The 21,890-nt window shown below is 39.4% G+C and overlaps 1 protein-coding gene across 1 annotated transcript in view; it reads right to left on the reverse strand.

The window, feature by feature from the left end:
* PTPN4 (protein tyrosine phosphatase non-receptor type 4) overlaps positions 1-21,890 on the reverse strand; it is a 109,957-nt gene that overhangs the window by 14,683 nt on the left and 73,384 nt on the right. The window contains exons 15-25 of the mRNA XM_063116696.1: positions 18,239-18,397; positions 14,573-14,738; positions 13,219-13,302; positions 13,080-13,136; positions 11,382-11,538; positions 7,693-7,859; positions 4,781-4,871; positions 4,637-4,698; positions 3,429-3,575; positions 1,326-1,454; positions 370-518 (exon numbers count right to left, since the gene is read on the reverse strand). Of these exons, the coding sequence (XP_062972766.1) occupies positions 370-518; positions 1,326-1,454; positions 3,429-3,575; positions 4,637-4,698; positions 4,781-4,871; positions 7,693-7,859; positions 11,382-11,538; positions 13,080-13,136; positions 13,219-13,302; positions 14,573-14,738; positions 18,239-18,397 (1,368 nt within the window). The remainder of the gene's footprint in view (positions 1-369; positions 519-1,325; positions 1,455-3,428; positions 3,576-4,636; positions 4,699-4,780; positions 4,872-7,692; positions 7,860-11,381; positions 11,539-13,079; positions 13,137-13,218; positions 13,303-14,572; positions 14,739-18,238; positions 18,398-21,890) is intronic.

Here is a 21,890-nt window from a genome sequence, read left to right on the forward strand (position 1 = left end):
TGTTGCATATACAATTAGCAGACACCTGTTTGAAATAGTTTAGCCATTTTCTTTTCAGCCTCATAGTTCACACGCATGGTTAGTATAGCTATCTTAATAAGCTTCCTTTCCCAGTCCTATCTTGTTAAATGTACTGACATAAATAGGCATTATATTTTTATGAGGCATGTAAACATGTTTTCTGTTAATAAGGCAAATCTGTTCACATCTAAATTACTCTAATTTCAGAACAGTTGCTTTTAAATTAACAGAAACAGGAATTTAGAATTATCTATATTTGAAAATAAATGATACTACTAAGTGAAATAATGCTATCAATGAAAAACATGGGGACGGAAGTACATTGAATTATCCCTATGAATTAAATACCTGCAGTGAACAACAACAGGTTCTTCTCTGCCAGATCTTTTTTTCCGGACGAGACATACAAAATCCAGGAAATCACTGGAATCATCAGGAACCCCATGATCAGGCCATGCTACATACTGGATCTGAGTGAGCTGACGGTTCTCATTTTTCTAGTGAGACAAAATTCGGTCAAATGTAATTGAACACTTCAGTGTTTTCGTATAACATGTTTAACTTTCGAAGTCTACCTCAGTATTATTAGTTCCTCCCTTCACATGTTACAAAAGGGACTTTCAGATGACTCACGTCCATTAAATGAAGTACAAAATCATTATAGAAGGTGAGATGTGGATTAGATAGTTAAGTGTACAATGGATTTATAAAATAAACTGTGCTGATCTGGGATTAAACCTGAAATAACACTTTAAAGGTACCTTTTAAAGCTTTCAAACAGGTAAGTTGATCTCTTTTATTGAGCCATCTTAGGTGGATGCAACACCATACAAGATATTGAGTTTCATATGCATCAGGCAAACAACCTGAGGGAGTCTACCATTTTTCCTATGTGCTACCTTCTATCTCTACGTTTGCATAAAATGGTACATGAGAAATCATCAGTTAGAAAAAGGAAGCGTTCATAGCTCTATGAAGAAAAATTATGGCATTAAAAATTACACTTTGCTCATACTAAAGTAAAGGACACTGCTGAGATTATTTTAGAGAAAATATAATGCAGATTGTTAATTAATATACATCTTCACTGGTTGCAGGCCTCAATACTTCGGACCTAATTCTAGGCATGTGATTAAAAGTTTGACCTCTGGAAGTGTATTATTACATTTTTGTTTTGAATAAAAGGTAACAAGAAATAGTGATACATCACTTCTTCAGGGATACTAAAATAAACAGCCAAAGTAATAATAATGTGAGATGCTTTCAGTTTTAGGGCTTTACAGCGTTAGACAGTTGTCTCTCACCTCCAAGTTAGACAGTGTCATCTCTCTGAAGACATAAGCAGGATTTCCTTCTTCTGAATGGCAAGTGATCTGGAAATTCCCATATGAGGAGATTCCACTGGGCTCTGGCCAGTACTGATGGCATTTTACCTAAGGTCAATAGGATTTAAAAGAAGTTTCTCCTAAAATTTCAAAAGCAGTATTTTGCCACTGGTTTCTTGTAACTACTTCCTATTACTGTAAAAAAACCATGCATTAGGGCTTGTCAATGAAGAATAATAACATCTTGCACAACTGTATTAAGGAAACACTCCAGCGATTAATTGTCAGCTCAATAAACACTAACAGGTTTCTGCTAGGATTCTTCCATTGTTCATGTAATTTACTGCACAGGATATTGCAAGTACATCAGGCCCTAACAAGTTGCAAGAGGTTGCTGATTTAAAATTATAAGCAATTTTACAGCTGAATATATGGGGCAGTATCTAAAGTTGCTGCTGCACTCCCACTGTTTCTGTTGCACCAGTGAGACTCACCACGAGTGTAACAGTAACTAGGGCTTCCCAGAAGCAACCCCAGAATCCAGCAGAAATGATCACCTCCAGAAGGGGACAAATCCATGGAGTTGTTTTCTGCCAGCTCCACTGACTATTCTGATTGCTGCAGACTCTACTAGCGTCTCATTGTATTAGCAGTGAGTCCTGTTAGCATGCGGGCAGCATTGGATACTGCCTATTATAAGCTTGATACCTTTCAAACAGCCAAATTTCTATGCTGATGCTCTACCATGGCCCATTGAATTCCATCCCATGAATACTGCAAGTAATAATTAAAATCTTGCTGTACATCTATATTCCTCACTCTAGCCACACTAGTGTACTTCTACAGAGGTAAATTTTATTTAATTCTCTTATGTTTAATATTATTTACTTATTTAGTCCTCCTTTAATATAGAAGTGCATACTTTGGCATTTTCTGCAATGTTATTCTACCATTTTATTAACATTATTATCATTATTATTTTAGCCCCCTCAACATACCTCTCAAAGCAGCCAAGAATAAAATTACTACAAAACAGATAAACATATCATTACATACATATGAATTAAAAAAACTCTAAAAACAAGATCAGACATACAGACAGCAGCTCCCATTTCTCTCCAAAAGCTATTAAAATAGTACAGCATTTAAGTCTTTCTAAATGACATGAGACAACTGCTTAAATGCACTTTCTAATACACTTCCTTTAACTTCACTGGGGTTACTTAAGACCTGTGTGTCTTCAGGGAAGGCAGAAGTGAAGAAGTCTAGGTCAGGGAGCTTAGTCATCAGCTGCTGAAAGGCCAATGTTGTTTTACATTTTGTAACATTTCTTTTAAAAACTGCCTTGGAAAAATGGTGACATATAAATAAATATTTTTTTGCCAATTAAAAAACTGAACTAGAACTGCTGCACTCATTAAAAACCCTAAAACAAACAGGGAACCCCTCAGAACATGCATGTTTCCTCGTTCCAGTTCACTCAGCTGACCCTACTAGAGCTGAGACTGGTGTGGTACTTTGCACTGGATTGCCAGTCCTTGCTGATAATCCTGTCACATCAACGGGACCGTTCAGAAGACACCTTAAACCATGGCTTTAAACACAGTGAATAAGGGTTTTCCCTTAATTCACCATGGTTAAAGCCGTGGTTTAAGGTGTCTTCTGAATGGGGTCAGTGAAAGTTTCTAAAGGCTGATGCCTCTCAAAAATGTGAGAATAAAGCTATTATATATGAGCATGTTAATGTAACATGATATTTCATTGGATATTTTTAATTTTTAGTCTGTACCTACATCAGATCACCAGAATTCTAGCTATCGGATGTGAGCTATAGTTTATATGCTAACACGAAACTAGATATCAGTCCAGTTGCTTATCCTTTATCAGTTTTAATTTTAAATGCCAATATTCAGTGAGGTGGTATATGTTCCTGATGCATTTTTTAAAAAAACAACAACACAACCTTACATACTTGGAAATACCTTAGCAGCATTGGAATAGAAATAGAGCTGTAAATATAAGTGAGTCATTTGCATTGGATTTGCTAGTTGTTTTAAGAATTAAAATTACAAACTAACTTACTCTGCCCCGTTCCACTTGAGTGGTTAACATAACAACCATAGATGAGCCTTGCTCCCAAGTCATCTGCCAAAAATCAGGGCAAGTGTTGGGTAAAGGGCCTTGGCAGGCAATGTATTTATTAATTATACTGGAAGAAGGGATTTCCATCTAAAAGGAAAAAAAACAGAATGTATTTAGCAATTTCATAGCTATGTACTCTTGGTTAGATCAAATTTAATTTAAAAAGAGGGCTAGAAAATGGAATTATTGCACAATTAACTGTCAAAGGCTACAGTAAAATTTGTGACCAAATATCAAGATCATTTCCACCCCTAACTGTTGCAAGAAGTAACATATAATGGCTTAGGATTGCAGGTCTTCTCTATTTGGAATATATACAACTAGGCCCCTCCATTCTTTCTCCTTCTCTATTGCTCCATTGCTTTAGAGTGCACAACCTTTTAGGCTTTGAGGACCACACCCAGTGTCAGCAGTGGATGCACACATATACCCAGTGGGCAAGCTTTAACTTTGCCCTCATCCCAGTGATCCTTCAGCAAGTTTGCTGAGGCGGTGGAGACTTTGGGGTTATTAAGGTAGGGAGAGGCTTAAACCTGCCTTCTGCTAGCAACCTTGTTCGGCAGTGTTGCTTTCTCATTGCCACTGGCAGTGTGGAAACAGCAATGCCTGCTGCTTCGGGTAACCAGGAGATGACAATCTAGCTACCCTGACAGGCATCATTGCTTCTACACCGCTAATGCTGGCACAAAAGCAGCAATACTGGCTGTGTGAGATCGCTGGGGAAGGAGGGGGCTTTAGCTTCCTCCTCCCGGCAACCCTGACTGGCATTGCTGCTTCTGTACCATTAGCAATGGGGAAACAGAAATGCCAATCAGCGACAAGGGAGGAATTATAAACAGGGGCAGCAGTGGCAACAGCATGGGGAGAGTACTACATCGGGGAACTACACTGCACCTTTGTATTAAATGGAGGTGCATCAAAAGGATTTTGAGAACTTCTCACAAAAACCAGATGTAGAGCTACATGGGCATGATCCTCTCCATCTATATTATAATTGCAGTATCCTATAAAACTCACACATTGAAGCAATTTCAAATGACTTTTTTAAAGTACAGCTTTTTACAGCTTTTAAATCCGAAAAGCTAAGCAATTTCAACCTCAAATATGCAATATGGAAAGAGGATGAAGGGAAATTGTCATCAACTTACATTTATATAATTTGCATTGATGTAGTCATCATTACTCTTTAAAATGACCCGTGTAGCATCATCTGAAAAAAGGTAATAAAAACAATTAGTTTTCTAAATAGCAATTAATGAAATGTGTAATCTCTCATATATAGTAGCACTTACAAGGCGAAATGTCTCTGTATCTATTTTTGGAAATGTTTTGAGGTAATTTGGCACAAGACATTGTCATCCCAGGCTTCTTCCTGTAAAGTTGCTAAACAGAAACAAACATGTCAGCTAGTAACAAGCAGAATATGACTAATCACAAGAGCGTGAATACTAGTAACCCAAATGCGCACGATCACAAACGTACTTCTTCCCACTTGCAAGCATGCTGCTACAGGTAAAGGTGTCATTAGCTGCACTTTTGCAATTTGTTTTCAGAAAGCTGAGTTTATTATCCCTGAAATTTGCCATAAAAATATTCTCTGAAGGTTTGAAAGTAAGGTAATGGCATAATATTTGCATTAAGGAAAAGGTCATGAGCCATGAAGAAAAGGCAATGTGGAACTACCTATCTGTAATGTTTGAAGACATGGAAACTGTGCTGTTCCTGGATTTGAAAGAAGGCTTTCCACATAAACATAATACAAGAAATAGCATATTGTGTCCAAACAATAAAGCATGTAAGTCAAGAATATTGTCCAACAGCGCCCAGTGCCAGATTCTTCAAAACAGCAAAAATCAAAACAAACTCACAAACATAAAGGATGCTCTCATTCACTCCACTTTCAAATAGCAAGTAGCACCCTACACATTTGTGGATTTATGCAGCCATAGGAAGCAACCTGAATTTGAACCTCAATGAACAATGTGTATCAATTCAAAGGGACACACTTAAGAGTCCCTATACTGCATAAAACAGCACATATAGTATCTTGTCTCCTGGTGCCTAAGGAGAAATGCATTGCTGGGGTAGCCAAAACAGAGATCCTCTGAAGGTAGGAGAATTATGAACCCATTTATATTCCTGAGACAAAAGAATGGCCTTAGCTGAACAACAACAATATACATCTAATTCACCCCCTCCACTTAGGCTGTGAAAAAGAAACTAAAAGCACTAGTAAGATTAAAAATGAACCCAAAGGCACCCAAAGACATGTTTCATTCAGGTTTTTGAATGAAACTGGAGTGAGGGATCTAACCTGTATTCATACAAGACCAACTAGTTACCTGAAATGAAACATCAGTTCTTCAAACCATTAATTTTAATAGTTTACAGAAAATCACATTCACTGAAGACAATAATGTTCCAGCAATCTTTGCTTTATATACAATGGGTGAAATCCAAGACTGTGGGAGTGGACCTCCGCTTGTGCAATGTGCTTTTCCCTCCTCTCCTTCCCCCAGCAGCCCACGACTCCAGACATATTACTAGGCATTTAAAAGATTCAGAGTCTAGGCCCTATCCTGCAAATCTGCATAAAATTTGCATATGTTCATTTAAATCCAAATTTCGACATTACTAGGATTTATTTAAATTTTACAGTTAGCAAAACTAATTTCCTAGCCAAATCACCTCAAATAAAATTATACAATGAATTTGCACCCTATGCCCAGATCATCCCAAATCAGTTAATTCCTCTCCAGTTAAAATTAATTGCCAGTGGCTGTACGTAGGGATGAAAAATTGCACAGTAAGTGGCTGATAGTTTTTCTCAAAAGTCCTTTCACATACATACCACTAAAAATGGCAACATTCATATCAAAATAGAGTTTCAAAAATTTGGCAGAGCACTAATCCAAAAGCAAGCCAAGGACAAATCGTAGGGTCAGAACCAATTAACGTCCCAATTTCCATCCAGAACCTTCTCCAAAATGTAATCCATTTCTCTTCAATGAATTGCCCCATTCAATCATTACCTCCATAGAAGGGAAGAGGGGGAAGGAGAGTACAGGAAGAGGTAGGCAGGCAGGGACAGATTTGCAGGTGGAGATCAGAGGGAGGGGAAGGAAGGAGCAAGGCAAGGCGTTTGGAATGTGAAAGAGGAGGTGGGGGTGGACAGATGCCTTTCCCCTCTTCTTTGTTCTGCAGTTTCTGGAGCTGTCTCTCTACGTTAGGTCTAAGTAGGGTAGTCCCCCCTTCTGGTATTTTAGCCACATTGGGCTGTGCTGGCTGGCACTAATGAGAATCATAATCCAAAACAGCGGTTGAAGAGAGACTGAGGGAGAGGCAGGGACCATTGGGACATTTGCTGTTGGACGTCGGGGAGGAGTTCCCGCCTAAAACCGCCATTAGCTATAGAAGTTTTCCCAAGCTAGGACTCCACACAGGCGGCAGAGCCCATATGTGTGACGCACAGAGACCACGAAGAAGAACCAGGTTGCTTAGCCCTGCTCTATGTGGTGGGGGCTTGTAACTTTGCCCTCACAACCCAACACAGAACCAGAAACCACCAGAGCAGACTAGGAAACCCCACATGTGGTGTCACTTCTCCACACACCACAGTGCAGGAGCCATAGGGAAGGACCTCTTTCCCAGATTATTTAACGTTTTAGGAGGGCAACAAACACATTTCTTCTCTTTTTCCTCCCCCATTCATTTCCCTCTGTCCCCTCCAGCACTTTCTTCTCCCCATGAGAAAATCCCCCTCCCCATTCAATTAGGCACCAGTGGAAGTTTTTTTAAAATATAAACTCAATTGCCATGGGGCAATTTTCAGGATGGATCACAGCTCACAAGGAGGGATAGGTTAGCATTTTCCTTCTCAGCTGTGCCCCACCACTGAAAATCCTCTCCCACTGCACATGGCAATTAAGCTTAGGAAAAAAACCTTTGATTGACACGCATGGACAATCAAGGTTCTGAGAAACAGATTCGGGGATTGGGCTTCATGGGTCCATTACTATCAATGCCCCTGTTCTGCACCTTCCCAAAAACTGCTCCATTGGGTCCTCCAACCCTCTGGAGCAGAGTCTGAGACACACAGATGCTGCAGAAACAGGGGAAATTGCCGTCTCCCCATTCTTCTGACAAGTTCTCAGCTGGAAAACATAGGGAGGTATACATAATCTCCAAGAAATACATTACTTACATCAAACTGAGCCAGGACAGTTCCAGTGATAAGCCCCTCTGCCAGCTGAAACATTGATTCCCTCAGAGCGTTGTCATCCTGGTGGACTCCATCTAGTGCAGACTTCTCAGGGATGTACTGGAAGTCTGGTTCACTCTCCAGCTTTTCTTCTACCACATCATAAACAGCTACAATAAACCAAAAGCATCATGATGACCAAAGAGGTAAACTGCATAGCTGTAGACAGCTGCTACAGTGAAAATTCATCCAAAGACAAATAATTAATGTATTATTTCTAAATAGGGATCTTTAGAGGTGTTTTTTTTAGGACAGATGATTATAGCATAAAGGATTAATATTGCAACTACTGTGAGACAACTGAGGTTGAAAGCATTCCTTGATTAACTGTTCCTATAAATTACTGTTGCATCCTCCTTGAATCCTTCCAGGGGGCATGTCCTCATCCCCTAATGTCATCTGGCCAGGTGAGGTGTTATTCGGTGCTCCCACCCAAATCATGTTCCTCACTCCTGAATTTACATGTTGCTTTTCAAATGGATTTTAATTGCTGCTGTTCTTTGTAAATAGGCACTTCTGCAGAATTCTTTTTAAGATAAGCTTCTAAATAGTCAAGAGAAACTGTTAATTTCATTAAAATATGCTTCAAAATATTACCTGTAGTGAGATGCTCAAAATGCTCAATCTGGCTAACTGATGAACCAATTAAAATTGAGAGTTAAACCTTCACACACACAGCATTGACATGGGAATCACATCTCCAGCTGTTCAGAATCATACCAGCAGGAGAGTGTGTGAAAAACATGCATGGACAAAAACATGCATATTGGGTGGTTTTGCTCTTGGGTGGGAAAGATCCAAGAAAATGACCCTGCCCATGTGATTGCTTCCATCACCCACTAGTGTGGGATCACATATCATGGGAAAAAGCATTCCTATTAAAACATCCTGCACAAGAGAATACAAGCTCAAACCGGATACAATATTCAGAAAATGGTTTGATAAAATTATATTAAAAATTCAATCTGATAAATTATCAAGTATACTAATAGCGATCTTAGTTTTCTCAGTTCAGGCCTTAAGTAGCCAAAGTGATGCCACCCATGCACAAGTGGGAAATATCAGCAGAAGTACAAATAATCTTGTAAATAACCTTAGCAAGTGAATGTCTCTCAAAATAGCCCAGAGGGCATGGAATACTGACTGACTGTTGGTAGGGAGACCAGAAAACCAGGGGGAAAGGAATTTTTTTATTTTTATTTATTCATCATATTTATACCCCTAAATGGAATAGAGTGTCTGAAACCCTGAACAGGAGAACTCCACACTGCAATATTTTGTTGCAGGTCCTACTAGTTTTTAATGTACTATCAAATTCATATACTAAGTAAGCTTCCATCCAAAGTCATGTGAGTGGATTTTGGCTCATGCAACATGACCTCTCCTTCCCCTTACAAGAACTAATCTAAACTTAAAGGTAACACCTACAAAAACCAAACCCTCCAGGGTCCCCAACACTTCAGGGCACATTTGGGGTGGGGGACACATGCCAGGGGGCTGAAGAGGAGGAGAGAAGAGGAATCTGCTTTGCCAGTGGTGTCCATTCCACTGATGATCAGATGCAACACATGGAATGTAATCAATGTTAGTCTCACTTGAAATGAATGGGTCTTAAATTAGACTAACATTGGATACAACCCCATATTTCTAAATACAAATAAAATCTCCTGTCTCCCTCTCTTTTATGCAGTTTTATCATCCAGAGCTGAGAGGGTTAATCAAGGACAGAAAGGGACTGATTTTTGCTAGAATGCATGCTGCTATCATTTAACAATCACCCTGCATACATTTCCTGCCTGGAAACAACATGTGTTATACACATACGTGCCAGACAGTGTTTGCATAATACAAACACATTTTATTACCAATGCTTGGAAATAAAACAAAACTGCAAAAACCGTGGAGGAGGAAATTATGGCTTTCATTAAATTCTACATTTCAAGGCCTTTTATTTAAAACTAATACTGCAATCAACACAGTTTGGCAAGTTAAATCAGAACACCTACACAATTTATTTTTTCTGACTATGGTACAGTAAAGAAGGTAAGGTCAACATACATAAATTGGCAAAAATTGAATAAAGTAAAAATCTCTTGCCAGTTAACTGAGATGGAGCAATTTCAACCGTTCTGTTTATATCTTTTTTATCTTTATATTTTTTCTGCTCAGTGCTTCTTACATTGTAATTGTGCAGTGAACAAAAATAAAGTATCTCATATTTTATGATTGCATGACAAAATAGCAAGTTATCTTATCAAGAAAATGTAACATACATATTTACCCTGGTGAGAAAGTAAAAACTTATAAGTAAAATAAGCATTGATTAGGGTGTAACTAATTCTCCTTAAGTTCAATGGGGCTTACTCCCAAAGAAGTATGCAGAGGACTGTAGCTTTAGTTTTAGAATACGTGTTAATAGTCAGAGCCAAAACAGCTATAAAAAGGAAAGAAGGCTTCCTGTAAAAACATAGCGGTTTTGCCCAAAGGACAAAAACACAAAGGAGTATAATACACTCTGGTAAGAATAATAAGGCAAGCAAAAGTATTTTTAAAAATAATATATTGCTACAAACGTTAAAACAGTATTAAATGCACCAGCAGTCAGAAACAACCAAGGGAGGCTGTTAAACCATTAAATGACAAGGTGTGAAATTATTACTAAAGGAGAGATCAGAAAGATTACCAAGAAGATAAATGAGTGATTTACTGTGGTCTACAATATAGAAATACCCCAATCATTCCCCCCCCCAGAACATCTGAAGAACTAAGCGAAACAAAAGGTGACAAATTCCATGGTTAATTGAAAGATTAAAACAAAAAAGTCAATGGGTGACAGAACTCAAGTGAGAAAAATATGTAACCTATCCCCATAGAAATTACATTAGGCTAATCCCAGGTAATTGGTGGAAGTTTTGAGCAAGAATTATTAGACATACAGAAGAACACCTCCTTTCCAATGGAAAACAAAGCATGACTTCTGCAAAAGGAAATCCTGCTTCATCAACTTTTTAGATTTTTTTGAGAGTCCCAAATAAAAGCGCAAAGTGCATATTCACAATGGCACCCCGGCTCATTGGGGTTTAAGCAACCAGGTGTGCCTGGTGTGTCTTGCAAACTGGGTTATTACATAATCAGACTTCTTTTTTATATATATAAAGTCACTCACTAAAGGCTTCTCAGTATTACCAGAAATCATAAGATAGGAGAACAATTCCTCTTACGGCTTGATAACTGGATAACCTGAGTTGAGTAAAAGAAATTAGCCATGAAAACTAAATGGAACTTCCGTATTTAGAGGCAATGGGTACAGCTCTGAAGACACGTGCAAGGGAGGGCAGTGGGTTACAGCTGCTGCCTCTATGTGAGTTTCTCAGAAGCATTTGGCTGACCACTACTTGAAACAGAATGCTGAACTAGATGAGCACTTAGCCTGATTCAGCAGATCTCTTTTTATGTTCTTATTTAAGATTTGGTTGATCACACTTAGAAATATTTATATGTCCAGATTTCAAGAAAAATGATCAAAGATCCAAAAGGAATAAGGAAGGAAGAGTTCCTGTAACTAGTGCTGGTAAAGAAGTATATTATAAGGTATAAAAAGCAAGCCTTCTTTGTAGAGATAAATTACTCACCATTGGGTCGAACTAGGAGCACAAGTTCCCCTGAGTGTCGCTCACAGCTAGCTTTAATAAACATGACAACTTGATCATGGGTATGTTCCGATATATCCCTGCCATTAATCAGTACAACCTGGTCTCCTTCATTCAAACGAGGGACACAAACATCTGCCTACAACATGAACAAAAGATTGATGCAGAGGAATCACAAATAAGGCTTTGCCTTCTCTTACTTTTAAAACAATTGCTTAAAGAACTCAGTATTGAGTTTAATGTTATAAGAATGAGCCTAGCCTCCCACCAGGGATTCACTCTTGGGTATGGTTGCGAGGATTTCAGATGCTTCCGTTTCAAGTTTTGATTAACTGCAGTTTGCCATATCATCACTATAGTTAGTGGAAACACATCCACTTCAAGCTATACTTCCATTAACCATAGATAAGACTGGCCACAGTTCAGGGTTTGCACACCTTGAAGTGAGGCTAATCTAAGAAAGAAGCAGAAGCTTCTGCTCTCCTTCTTGTGGCTGTGCCAAAAGAAAGGAGGTGAAGAGGAGAAGGCTAGGCTTATTTTCATAACCACGGTTTAGCATTACATCGAATACAGCCATTGAGAACTCATCCAACTTAAAATAGAAGCACCACAAAATGCTACTGGCAAGAGAGTTGCAGAAGGATTGTTACTTGCTTGTTATTTGTTACCTTTATACCTCTGCCTTTCCATTAAAATAACAACCAAGGTGGCTTATTTCCTTACATCACCCTAAGTAAGGCTCAAATAATCTCATTTAGTACAGAATGAAATTACATACTGGCAAAAGGAAAGCAAGGTGAATAGGATAATTACAACAAAGGAAAAATAGATTTTACAAAGAACAAATTTTCGAAGCTTCATGATACAAAGGTCTAATATTATTCATAACATCACAAAAGAAGCAGTCTTAGTGAACAGAACATTTAGTTGCTAAAAACAGTAAAGCCTAGGAATAATTTGAGTCTAGCAGAATGAGAATTTTGATATAAGCATGATAAAGATATCTAGGTTTTCATCTTGTACAATTCCTGTATTTTTTGTTATATCAAAACTGTTCACAATTTACCTGTACTACAATGTTATGTTAGAGTTTATTTTACTTGCAAATAAGAGTATAAGACACAGAGAACTCAAATGCCTGTAGACTGGGGCATTACTTGACAACACCCAAAATCTTGCTTTGAAGATTTCAACACTAGTGTCTGAACATCTGAAAAAATTTAAACACCCTAATTTAACCCAAATTTTGGTATTGCACATAACTGCTCTATCAATAGTTTACATTTCAATGTCTTTTATTTCATACAGAATTCTTATATCTGTTTATGAAAGCATCTCATTTCCAGGGTTAAACCTAGATGCAAGAATGAACATTTTTGCAAGTAAAGAGCCTCACACACAAATCCACACAAAAAGAATTATTTAAGTACTAGATCATATCTTATAAAACTAGAAAATTAAGTAATAGGCAAATTATCTTTGTTCAAATAGACTTTACAGCAAATTATGAATTCTTATACATCAAAGCACTAGAAAATCTCTTAGATTTCTGTTCTATGTACCATAATGGCATGTTTTCAAGATAAGATTGCTGTATACAGCCAGCGGATAAGCGTATGGAATCAAAAGCTATCTAACTACATACAACTAAGCACGTATCACTGCAAACTGATAACTTACAGGTGTTCCTGGAGCCACCCTGGACACTATGACAGGCATCTTCTGGTCATATCCACCCTTTAAAAGAAAGACAAATAATGAAGGAATGTAAAGTATCCAGGTGTATCTAGAGGTATGAGACAGGAAATTTTATTAATACCTTTACATTGAAACCAAATCTTCCATTTTCATCTGGTCTCATTCTGATTAGAACGAGATTGTCATGGGGAATTCCACCATTGGGCTGAAAATGAAAGCATAATATTGTTATTCGCTCTCTAATTCTGAATCCCAGAGCGATCCAAAATTCGTCATTTATTACAGGTCTACTTAATGTACCTCATTAACCATCAGAGCACAGTTGTTTTTGGCTGAATAAAAGGTAGTTACAGTTACAAGGGGAAAGACATAAAGATCAACTGTATCCAAATACTAAACACACTGGGTTCCATCCAACAGTGCAGTAGCAGACATTTAGCTATTCCACAAATTTGTATGCCACTTTCAATTACAAGTATCAAAGTGGTTAACATAATAGTAATAAAACAATCAGTGCTCAACAATAAAAAATATAACTACACTTGCTGGGTCACACACCTGTATAAAGAGGTAGGTTTTAAGCAGACATCTAAAGATCTAAACTATAAATGCCTGTCTAATGTCTGCACTGCAGAGAGGGGTGCTGCAATAATAAATGCTCTGCTACTAGTACTCTCTAGGGAAACCTCAGGAACATCTGGCACCACCAGAAGTGCTCCTTCCAAGGTTCACAGAAACTGGACAGCAACATTAGGGGTGAGGCGATTCCTAAGGTAACCTGGTTTCAACTTGTTCAGGGTTTTATATGTTAATAACAAAACCCTAAACTTAGCCCTGTAGCTTATTTGGAACTTGAAGCCATGTGCCTTAGATCTAAAAACAGTGGAAATTTGTTTTCAAATGTAAGGATTGTATCCAGCTGTATCTGTCTGTCCACCTCAGGAATGGACACCACTAGTAGAATGGATTCCTCTTTCTCCCCTGCAGGGCTTCCACTCATGCAGTGGGACTTCGTCTTCCTCTCCTACTCCTGTAAATTTCCCGCGTCCCTTCCAAATCTGCTCTAGAAGTTCGCCAAATCCTCTGAAAAAGATGAGGGGAGGGGATGCAGAGGATAGTGGGGGATGGGGGAAGGAAATCTATTCTATTAGTGGTGCCTGTTCTACTGGTGGACAGCTACAGTTGAATATAACCTAACCAGAAAAATGAAGTTTCCGTGTTATTCCAACCTTCATTGGAATTTGCTCCAAACTAATCGAAGTATTGAAGTGTCAGATGCCAAAATGGCTGAGGAAACCATATTGCTAGTAAATGTACACTAAGCACGGGTCTGCCAAAGTATAATGAAAGTTGTGTTAAACAGCTATATGTGACGTGTCCAAAAATGATTAGACAGTCAATTTTAATAGAGTTGTAAATTATTGTAGTTTAAATCAATTAAAAATCAAACAATCAAGTTTGCAAGAGCATCTTACCGTAGATTTTTCAGGAGATGAGGAAGAATCATCATCATAGGTTTCATTTATATGGTTATCCAATTCTAGTTGAGAATGTGAATAATTAATTTGGTTCCAACTGTTCTTTTTAGATTGTTTAGGTGGCAGTGCAGGTGGTTGGCCATCTATAGGGGTCTCTTGGGATCTACATGCAAAATGAGAAACAAAAGGATATATATTTTGAAAGCTCTGAACTGCAAGCCAAAGAGAACATTACCACTAAAAGACTTTCAGAATGACAGAGAGAGTAACATTTTAATGTAGATTATTATAGTACATAGAGTGAGCAATAAAACAGAATGACCAGCAGAATATAGTGCTGAATCCAAAAGTAACATGAGTAGGAGGCTACTTGCACAAAAGAGCTCTCCTGCCCTCTCTTCCCCACTGCAGCTCCTTGTGCCCCTCAAAAGGTTTCTCCTGGGACTTGGGGGAGCCTCAGAAAGGGCCTGGCATGGGGCATAGCAGTGGGAGAAATAATCAAAAACTGTGTCACATTAGTTGTACTTTTTGGATACAACCTCTTGAAACTAAGGACAGAACATTTCAAAGAAATGTATTACTTTTGTATTTCTGGAGGCTGTTAACATATTTTTTAAAGCAACTTTTTGTCATGTCTAGCCCTGATCCCCTTAGGTTGGGGGAAGGGGTTTCAGGCGATCCATCAGAATCAGACTCAATCAGATGATGATTTAATTCATAATGCCTCCAAATAAATTTTTATAATACAAATTTGGTACAATGTAGAGAAGACGTCAGTAATATGTTGCTTTGGTGTTATTAAAAACAGAAAACTGCCCTATATGGCAGAGAAGGGATTTTGTTCTAAAAAATTTAAGGGCATGTTTAGACAGAAAGAAGTCATACAACTCCCTGCATTTCCCTGCCCTAACTGCCCCACTTTCTACTTGTACAAATAAAGGATTTATATTGTACCATAAACTATAACAAGGAAGGAAAGAAGTTCTCAAATCAAGAGATGGAGTCAGGCACTCCAGTTTTATTGATTTTTTTAAAAAATATTGCCACTTGTTGAAATCCAAGTGGAATAGAAATGATTTTTTATCAAGCAATCTTTACTTTGGTAAAGCACATGGTTGAAACTTGGCTCAATTATACATATTCCACTAGTAACTTCATTCATTCACTTCTATACCTCTCAATAGCTAAAGCTCTCTGGGTGACTGACAAAAATTAAAGTCCTAAAATATAGAATGGTAAAACATAATATAAAACCTTTAACATACAAAAATTGAAAACCTATAATAAAGTAGCTGAGTAGAAGTGCATCATATGTATATACAAAGTTTGTATGTAAACAGTAATAAGCTACCATTTGGACTAGTTAAAGTCCAAATGGTAAACCCTGTGGTCATGAGTGTAACATACTGTAACGTATTACCATAATGAATTGTGAGAACTAGGAATGAAGCCTTGGGCAAAAACATCCCTGCTTTATATTTGCCCAGTCAGCTTTGAATTTCCTTATGAATGCTTAGACAATGGATGTGAAAGCAGATTATTTTGCAGTCAATGCAGCTCTCTGTATTACTGCATTTAGCAATTTGCATAATCAAATAAAAAAAGGAAAACACCCTCCTCTAATAAACTCTGTTTGTGTTACATGTATCTTCCCTGCTTTATAAAATACCATATTTGACTAACAAAAATAATGCATTACTGTAACATATTCCAACCAGTTTTGTCATATATTACACTTTTACTACTGCTTCCTTCACTATTTACAAATGCACTATTTACAAAATTAACAAATGCAATAGCAGATCGCTTTTAATACTTATTGACAGAAAGTTAAACTTAGACTGGATGGATCCCATAAGAGAACTTGGTCACATATAGGCCCTGGTTCACGCTGAAATTCCTATGTCCTACTTAAGATGCTTTTATAGTTGGAAATGCCAGAAATTGAGTCTCAGACCTTCTAAGACTCTGGCCTGGTTCACATATACTAAGCCAGTGTGATTTGTTGAAATCTGGCTTGTTGCTATGTCTGAACCCTTCCCTGCAAACAAGCCATGGTTTGTTAATCAGCTGCAAAACACAAACAGAAGGCTATAGTTTGTTGCTGGCTTATGAAATTTGGTTTGTTTAAACCTTGGCTTGTCATAAAGTCTGAACCCAGAACGATGGCTTATCCCTGGCACATTTGTGCTTCTGTCCGTCCTGAAACAGGGGTCCAACAAAAGCAGCCTGAAAACAAAGCTACTCTGGAGGATGGCAAAATGGACAGAAGAAAAACAAACCATAAATAGGGGGGGGGGGAGATGCGGTGTGTTTGCTCATCTGCAAGACAATTAATGGCTAAAGCAACAAACCATGATTAACACAAACCATAGCTTAGTGTTACATGTGAAGACAGCCACTGATATTGAACGATGGCCCACTATCTTCAGATCAGAGCAACCATTTCTAAAAAACAAGAAACACTACATAATATATATTTGGCATATATATAGTGTTTAGAACAAAGTGTTTCATATACAGTATTTTGTTTAAAACTTTACAACCCTGTAAGGCAGATTGGTATTATTATTCCCATATTACAAATGTGGGGGGGAGGTGCTATGGCTAAGAGTTACTTGTTTTAAGGCCACCTCATAAGTTTATGGCTGAGGTGAGATCTGAACCAGGCACCCCGATTCATAACTGTCTTAGACAATAACCTATTTAATTTTATTCTGCCTTTCCTAAAATGGGTCCCTTGTGCTACAACACCACCAACAGGGATAAAAAACCAGCTGTAATACTGAAGACCAAACTAAAAAAAGCCAGCTCCACCAATATAGGTTCACAGCACATTTTTAAAACAAATCACGGGAATCTCAAACTCTTGAAAGCTGCTCAGGAGGCTTCGTTCTCTTTTTCCTCATGCAAAGAAGACCAAGTGTGTGATGTGGGCACTATCACAAAATGGCTGCCATGCGGGCAAGGCTTGCCCAGTCACAACACAGCCATTTCCAAGAAGGCAAACTGGTAAGGCTAAAATAAAAGTAACTTGTCCAAGAAATTAGGTATATGGCAGAGGTGGAGTCTGAGCTCCAAAACACAAAACTCCAGGCAAAACACATGCAACACCAACCCCCTGCCCCCGTAAAAACCCAAAATACAAAATACACCAACAAAAAGTGCAGGCAAGACACACACCACACCAACACAACCCCCGCCCCCAGATAACACACATATATCACACGTGCACATGCACACACATACATGTGTGCACACACACAGGCAAAATGTGCACACACACCATAGCTAAACACACACACTTCATGCCCCACCAGTTCCTCTAGCCTCCACAGGATGCTTCCTACCACCCACCCACCCACCCATGCTTACCTTTTTCTTTTTTCTGGCCATGCTTCAAAGTGATGTGCTGGGCTACAGCCGTGCCCCCCCCCCCCCCAAGCAAGCTTGGAAATAAAGGTGGCACTGGAAGCCATCTCTTTGCTTTGCAACATGCCAGCCTCCCAATTAATTTATTTTAATAAAAACAAAAAACAAAATCAGGGCAGGTGGGTAGCCTGCCTGGTGGACACAAAGGGAGGTATATGCAAGCACAGAGGTGTCCATAAGCACCAAATTGGGGACCCCTATAAAATACCGGACTAGAAAAAACAGACTTACGGTGATGATTCCAGAATGATACTGTTGGCCTGTGTGGAAGAAGGAGATCGGTGGTTTGCAAAAACCTCACTTGGAGAAGTATGGACCACATGATCCACTAGATGTCCAACTGAAGATGGCCGTAGACGGTTTCCCTCTTGAGTAAATGCAGAGTTGCGACTAAGGGAAGAAAGAATAGTTGCTCAGTAACTGCAAGTTTTATGCTGGTTTTGTTGTTGTTTTACAACTTTTAGAAGCAACGTAACAGACTAGCAAAATAGCTATGTAGATCCATTATATAGAACCATTAGACCACTACGATCTTCAGGTGAGGCTTTCTTGTCTATGCCTCAGCCTGCTGAGCCTCATCTGAGAGTAACACAACAATGGGCCTTTTCTGTGGTGATACACATTCTATGGAATGACCTCCCTTCTGTGATACATCAGATCATGGGCTTTCGACATTAAAGCATTATTCTCTACCCTGGCTTTTCTGAACCATTAACGCAGGAGTTTCCAACATAGTGCCCATAGGAGCCATGGCATCCACAGAGGCCACCAATGGCACCCAAGAAGTTCTCTCCTTCCTGCCCCCTTAAAAAAAATATTTTAAGAAAAACCTTCTTTCTCTTCCTTCCTAGCCTGCAGCCTTACTCCTTCTCTCCCCTTTACTCCGTTGCCTTGCTACTTCCCCCTCTCTCTCAGGCTCCTAGCCTCACTATTCCTCTCTCCTCCCTCTTTAGCTCACTTTTGACTAGCCAGACACCCCTCCCCACCACCCAGCAGCCATAATGTGACTAGCTGCATCGTCCATGGGAGCCATTTTATGGTGGCGCCCACAAAGGTTTTTCAAATGTGTTAATTAAATAAATAAACCAGACACAACTGGAGACAATAGGCAGTATGTGCTAGGGGATGTTTTCTTTTTTTGACACAATCTGGCTTCCTTCCTGCTTTTCACCTAATTTGCCACAAAACGGGGCAATGAGTTGTCAACAGGGCAATTAAAGGAGCAATCGTATGGTCCTCTTGGCAGACTCTGGGGGGCCATAGGGTATTTCGGATTCCTGGGTCTGAGGTCGGAAACAACGCCCCCAAACGTGGACCCAGGAATCTGAGCGCCCTGTCCGCTCCTCGTAGCCAACACAAAGAGAACTGTGCCAGCTGCCTTCCCAAGCTTGCAATTGCCACTTGGAGAGGAAGGAAAGGGAGGGCAGAGAGCGGAGGGGACTAGGGAGGAGGAGGATGTATCCACAGGCTTCCCCAGCCTCTTTCCCGTCCGCTTCGATGCATCCCAGCTAGACGATCGAAAAAGTCCATCAGGCCAAAATACAGAACGGGAAGAGCTCAGAGGCAAAGATTGCCTCCGCTGCTCCTCCCACTCTTTGTTGGAGGGCCGCAAGCCTCTAATTGGATTGTGCCCTAAAAGAGAACTTCAGCTATTGGGAGGTATAGAAATGTAATAAAATAAATAAATTGCATCAAGCAAAAGGAGGAAAATTTGAGAGTGCTTCCTAAAATATTTTAGTTGTTTTTTTTTTAAATTTAGGAATTACACACATAATACTAAAGGCAATTTTAAATCCTCCCCTCTTTCTTGACATCCTAGTTGTCTTTTCAATGTGTGTACTACCTTTTTTAATTATCTCATATTTGAAATAATAATTTAACAATTTCAACATTATCTGATGTTGCAATAATCCCATCCCCCCAATCCCACTACTGTCCTCCCGCCTGAGCAGTTTCACCCATTTATTACATCGCAGCAGAGGCTACAAGGAGCAAAATTATGGTGTGCACCAAAAAGGGGAGGGCGCAAATAAAACCCACACAGCCTCCCTAGTCGGGAGGCACTTAATCCACCATCAAAACGCTGCACAATTACCCCAGAGGAAGTAATTTAAACTTTATTTCTTCTTGCAATCATTTACAAATTTTACAAATTTTACCCCATAGACACTGCTGGCTTAATCCCAATAGCACTAAAACCTGGGAAGGCCAGAGCGGCAGCAATCTGAAACACTCTTGCTGCGCAACACTGTAGGTGAGGAAATGAACCCACGGTGGGTTAAAGAAGCCACTGTGGCTTATTTAACCCATTATGGGTTATCGTGGTGTCCAAACCCAGTCCTTAAGTAACAGATGTTCTTAGTAGTCCTGGACATAGGAAAATGCTCCAGGAGGACAGAAATGGTATACCTACATATGAAACTTGACTCTAAAATTTAATCCTGATTACTATATAGCACATAAACTTTGTTTATAGATATTTATTCCATCCAATTCTACATGTTCTATTTACATCCACAGACATATAAAGCATTTTGATTTATTATTCAGATTATGATTAATGTCATTTGCAAGACTTTCAATAATTCTAGAACTTAATAAACACCAATTAAGGAAATCTATTAGAAGAATCTTTATTCTTGTTCTGAAACCAATCAATTTGATTATATTGTCAGAGGAGGTCCACTCTTCCTTATTTTTTTCTATACTGTCTGAAAAACCCACTCTTCACTCTATGAACATAAATGGCCCATTCAGGCTCACCAAATGTTTATGTACATTTTATGAAGGACAGCTAAGGTCTAGCCAATGTATGATAAGTTTTAGCTCCTGTTATTTAGTATTTACATTAGGGCCGTTCACAGCCCCCTGACTTGCCTCAAAGGCTGTTTCAGAGCCACCAAAACAGCCCCAATTTGACTCACGGTGCTTCACGTTGGGCCACCTTGCTTCAGAACCGAATCCGAAGTGAGGTTCGCCCCCCCCAAAGCTGGTCAGCCCTTGCGGGTTACTGGTCAGTCAGGCGCAAGGCTGACCAAGCGTCCATTGGACTCCACACTTGCTTGCTCCTCTCTCTGCTCACCCCTCAAACCAAGAACCTGTGGGACTTAACTTTGCTGTCCAGCCTCCTCCACTAGAGCTGAGATTGAAAAGTAAGATGGGGGGGGGTTCCTCTTGTTTTCATAGATTTACAGTTGCAAACTACAGAAATGGCTCTTTACAGCTTACTGTAGTTTGTGGCTATAGATCTCTGAACACCGCAAAGTCCCCAGTTTATTTTTCAACCTTGGCTCTAATGGAGAAGGATGGATGGCAAAGATAAGTCCTATATGAGTGGTGGCAGCTCCAGGTTCTGCGGATGAGCGGGAAGGGAGAGTAGGGAGAGCATGGGGCGGGGGGGAGGGAGGAGGTGAGTCCAATGGACTAACGGTCTGCCTCATGCCAGCTTTCCCACGCTGGTGGGAAATTGATATGAGGTGGTTCGGAACCAATCCGCTTCGCCTTGGTCTGACTTGGTACCACCTTGTATTTGGACCAAGGTGGGCTGAACCACCTTGGTCCAAATACAAGGCGGTACCAAGTCGGCCCGAGGCGAAGCGGATCAGTTCTGAACCACCTCATATCAATTTCCCACCAGTGTTTTGGCCCTCCTCATCTCGGATCTGGGGGTTCAGCCCAAGGTGGTGCACAGCCTTAATTTATACCATCAGATATTTCATACATTCAAGCCTTTCAGGATCTATTTAGATTAGAGTAATTGTAAACCATAACATGCCTATCACCTCCTCTGTTTCCCAAACTACACATTTCAACAGACATGTTTCTTTTAAAGCATACTTAAACAAGCCTTTTCATTTTTAAGGAAAAGCAATTGCAGAGCCTA

This window comes from Elgaria multicarinata, chromosome 2 (assembly GCF_023053635.1).
Source record: "Elgaria multicarinata webbii isolate HBS135686 ecotype San Diego chromosome 2, rElgMul1.1.pri, whole genome shotgun sequence".
Classification (NCBI taxonomy): domain Eukaryota; kingdom Metazoa; phylum Chordata; class Lepidosauria; order Squamata; family Anguidae; genus Elgaria; species Elgaria multicarinata.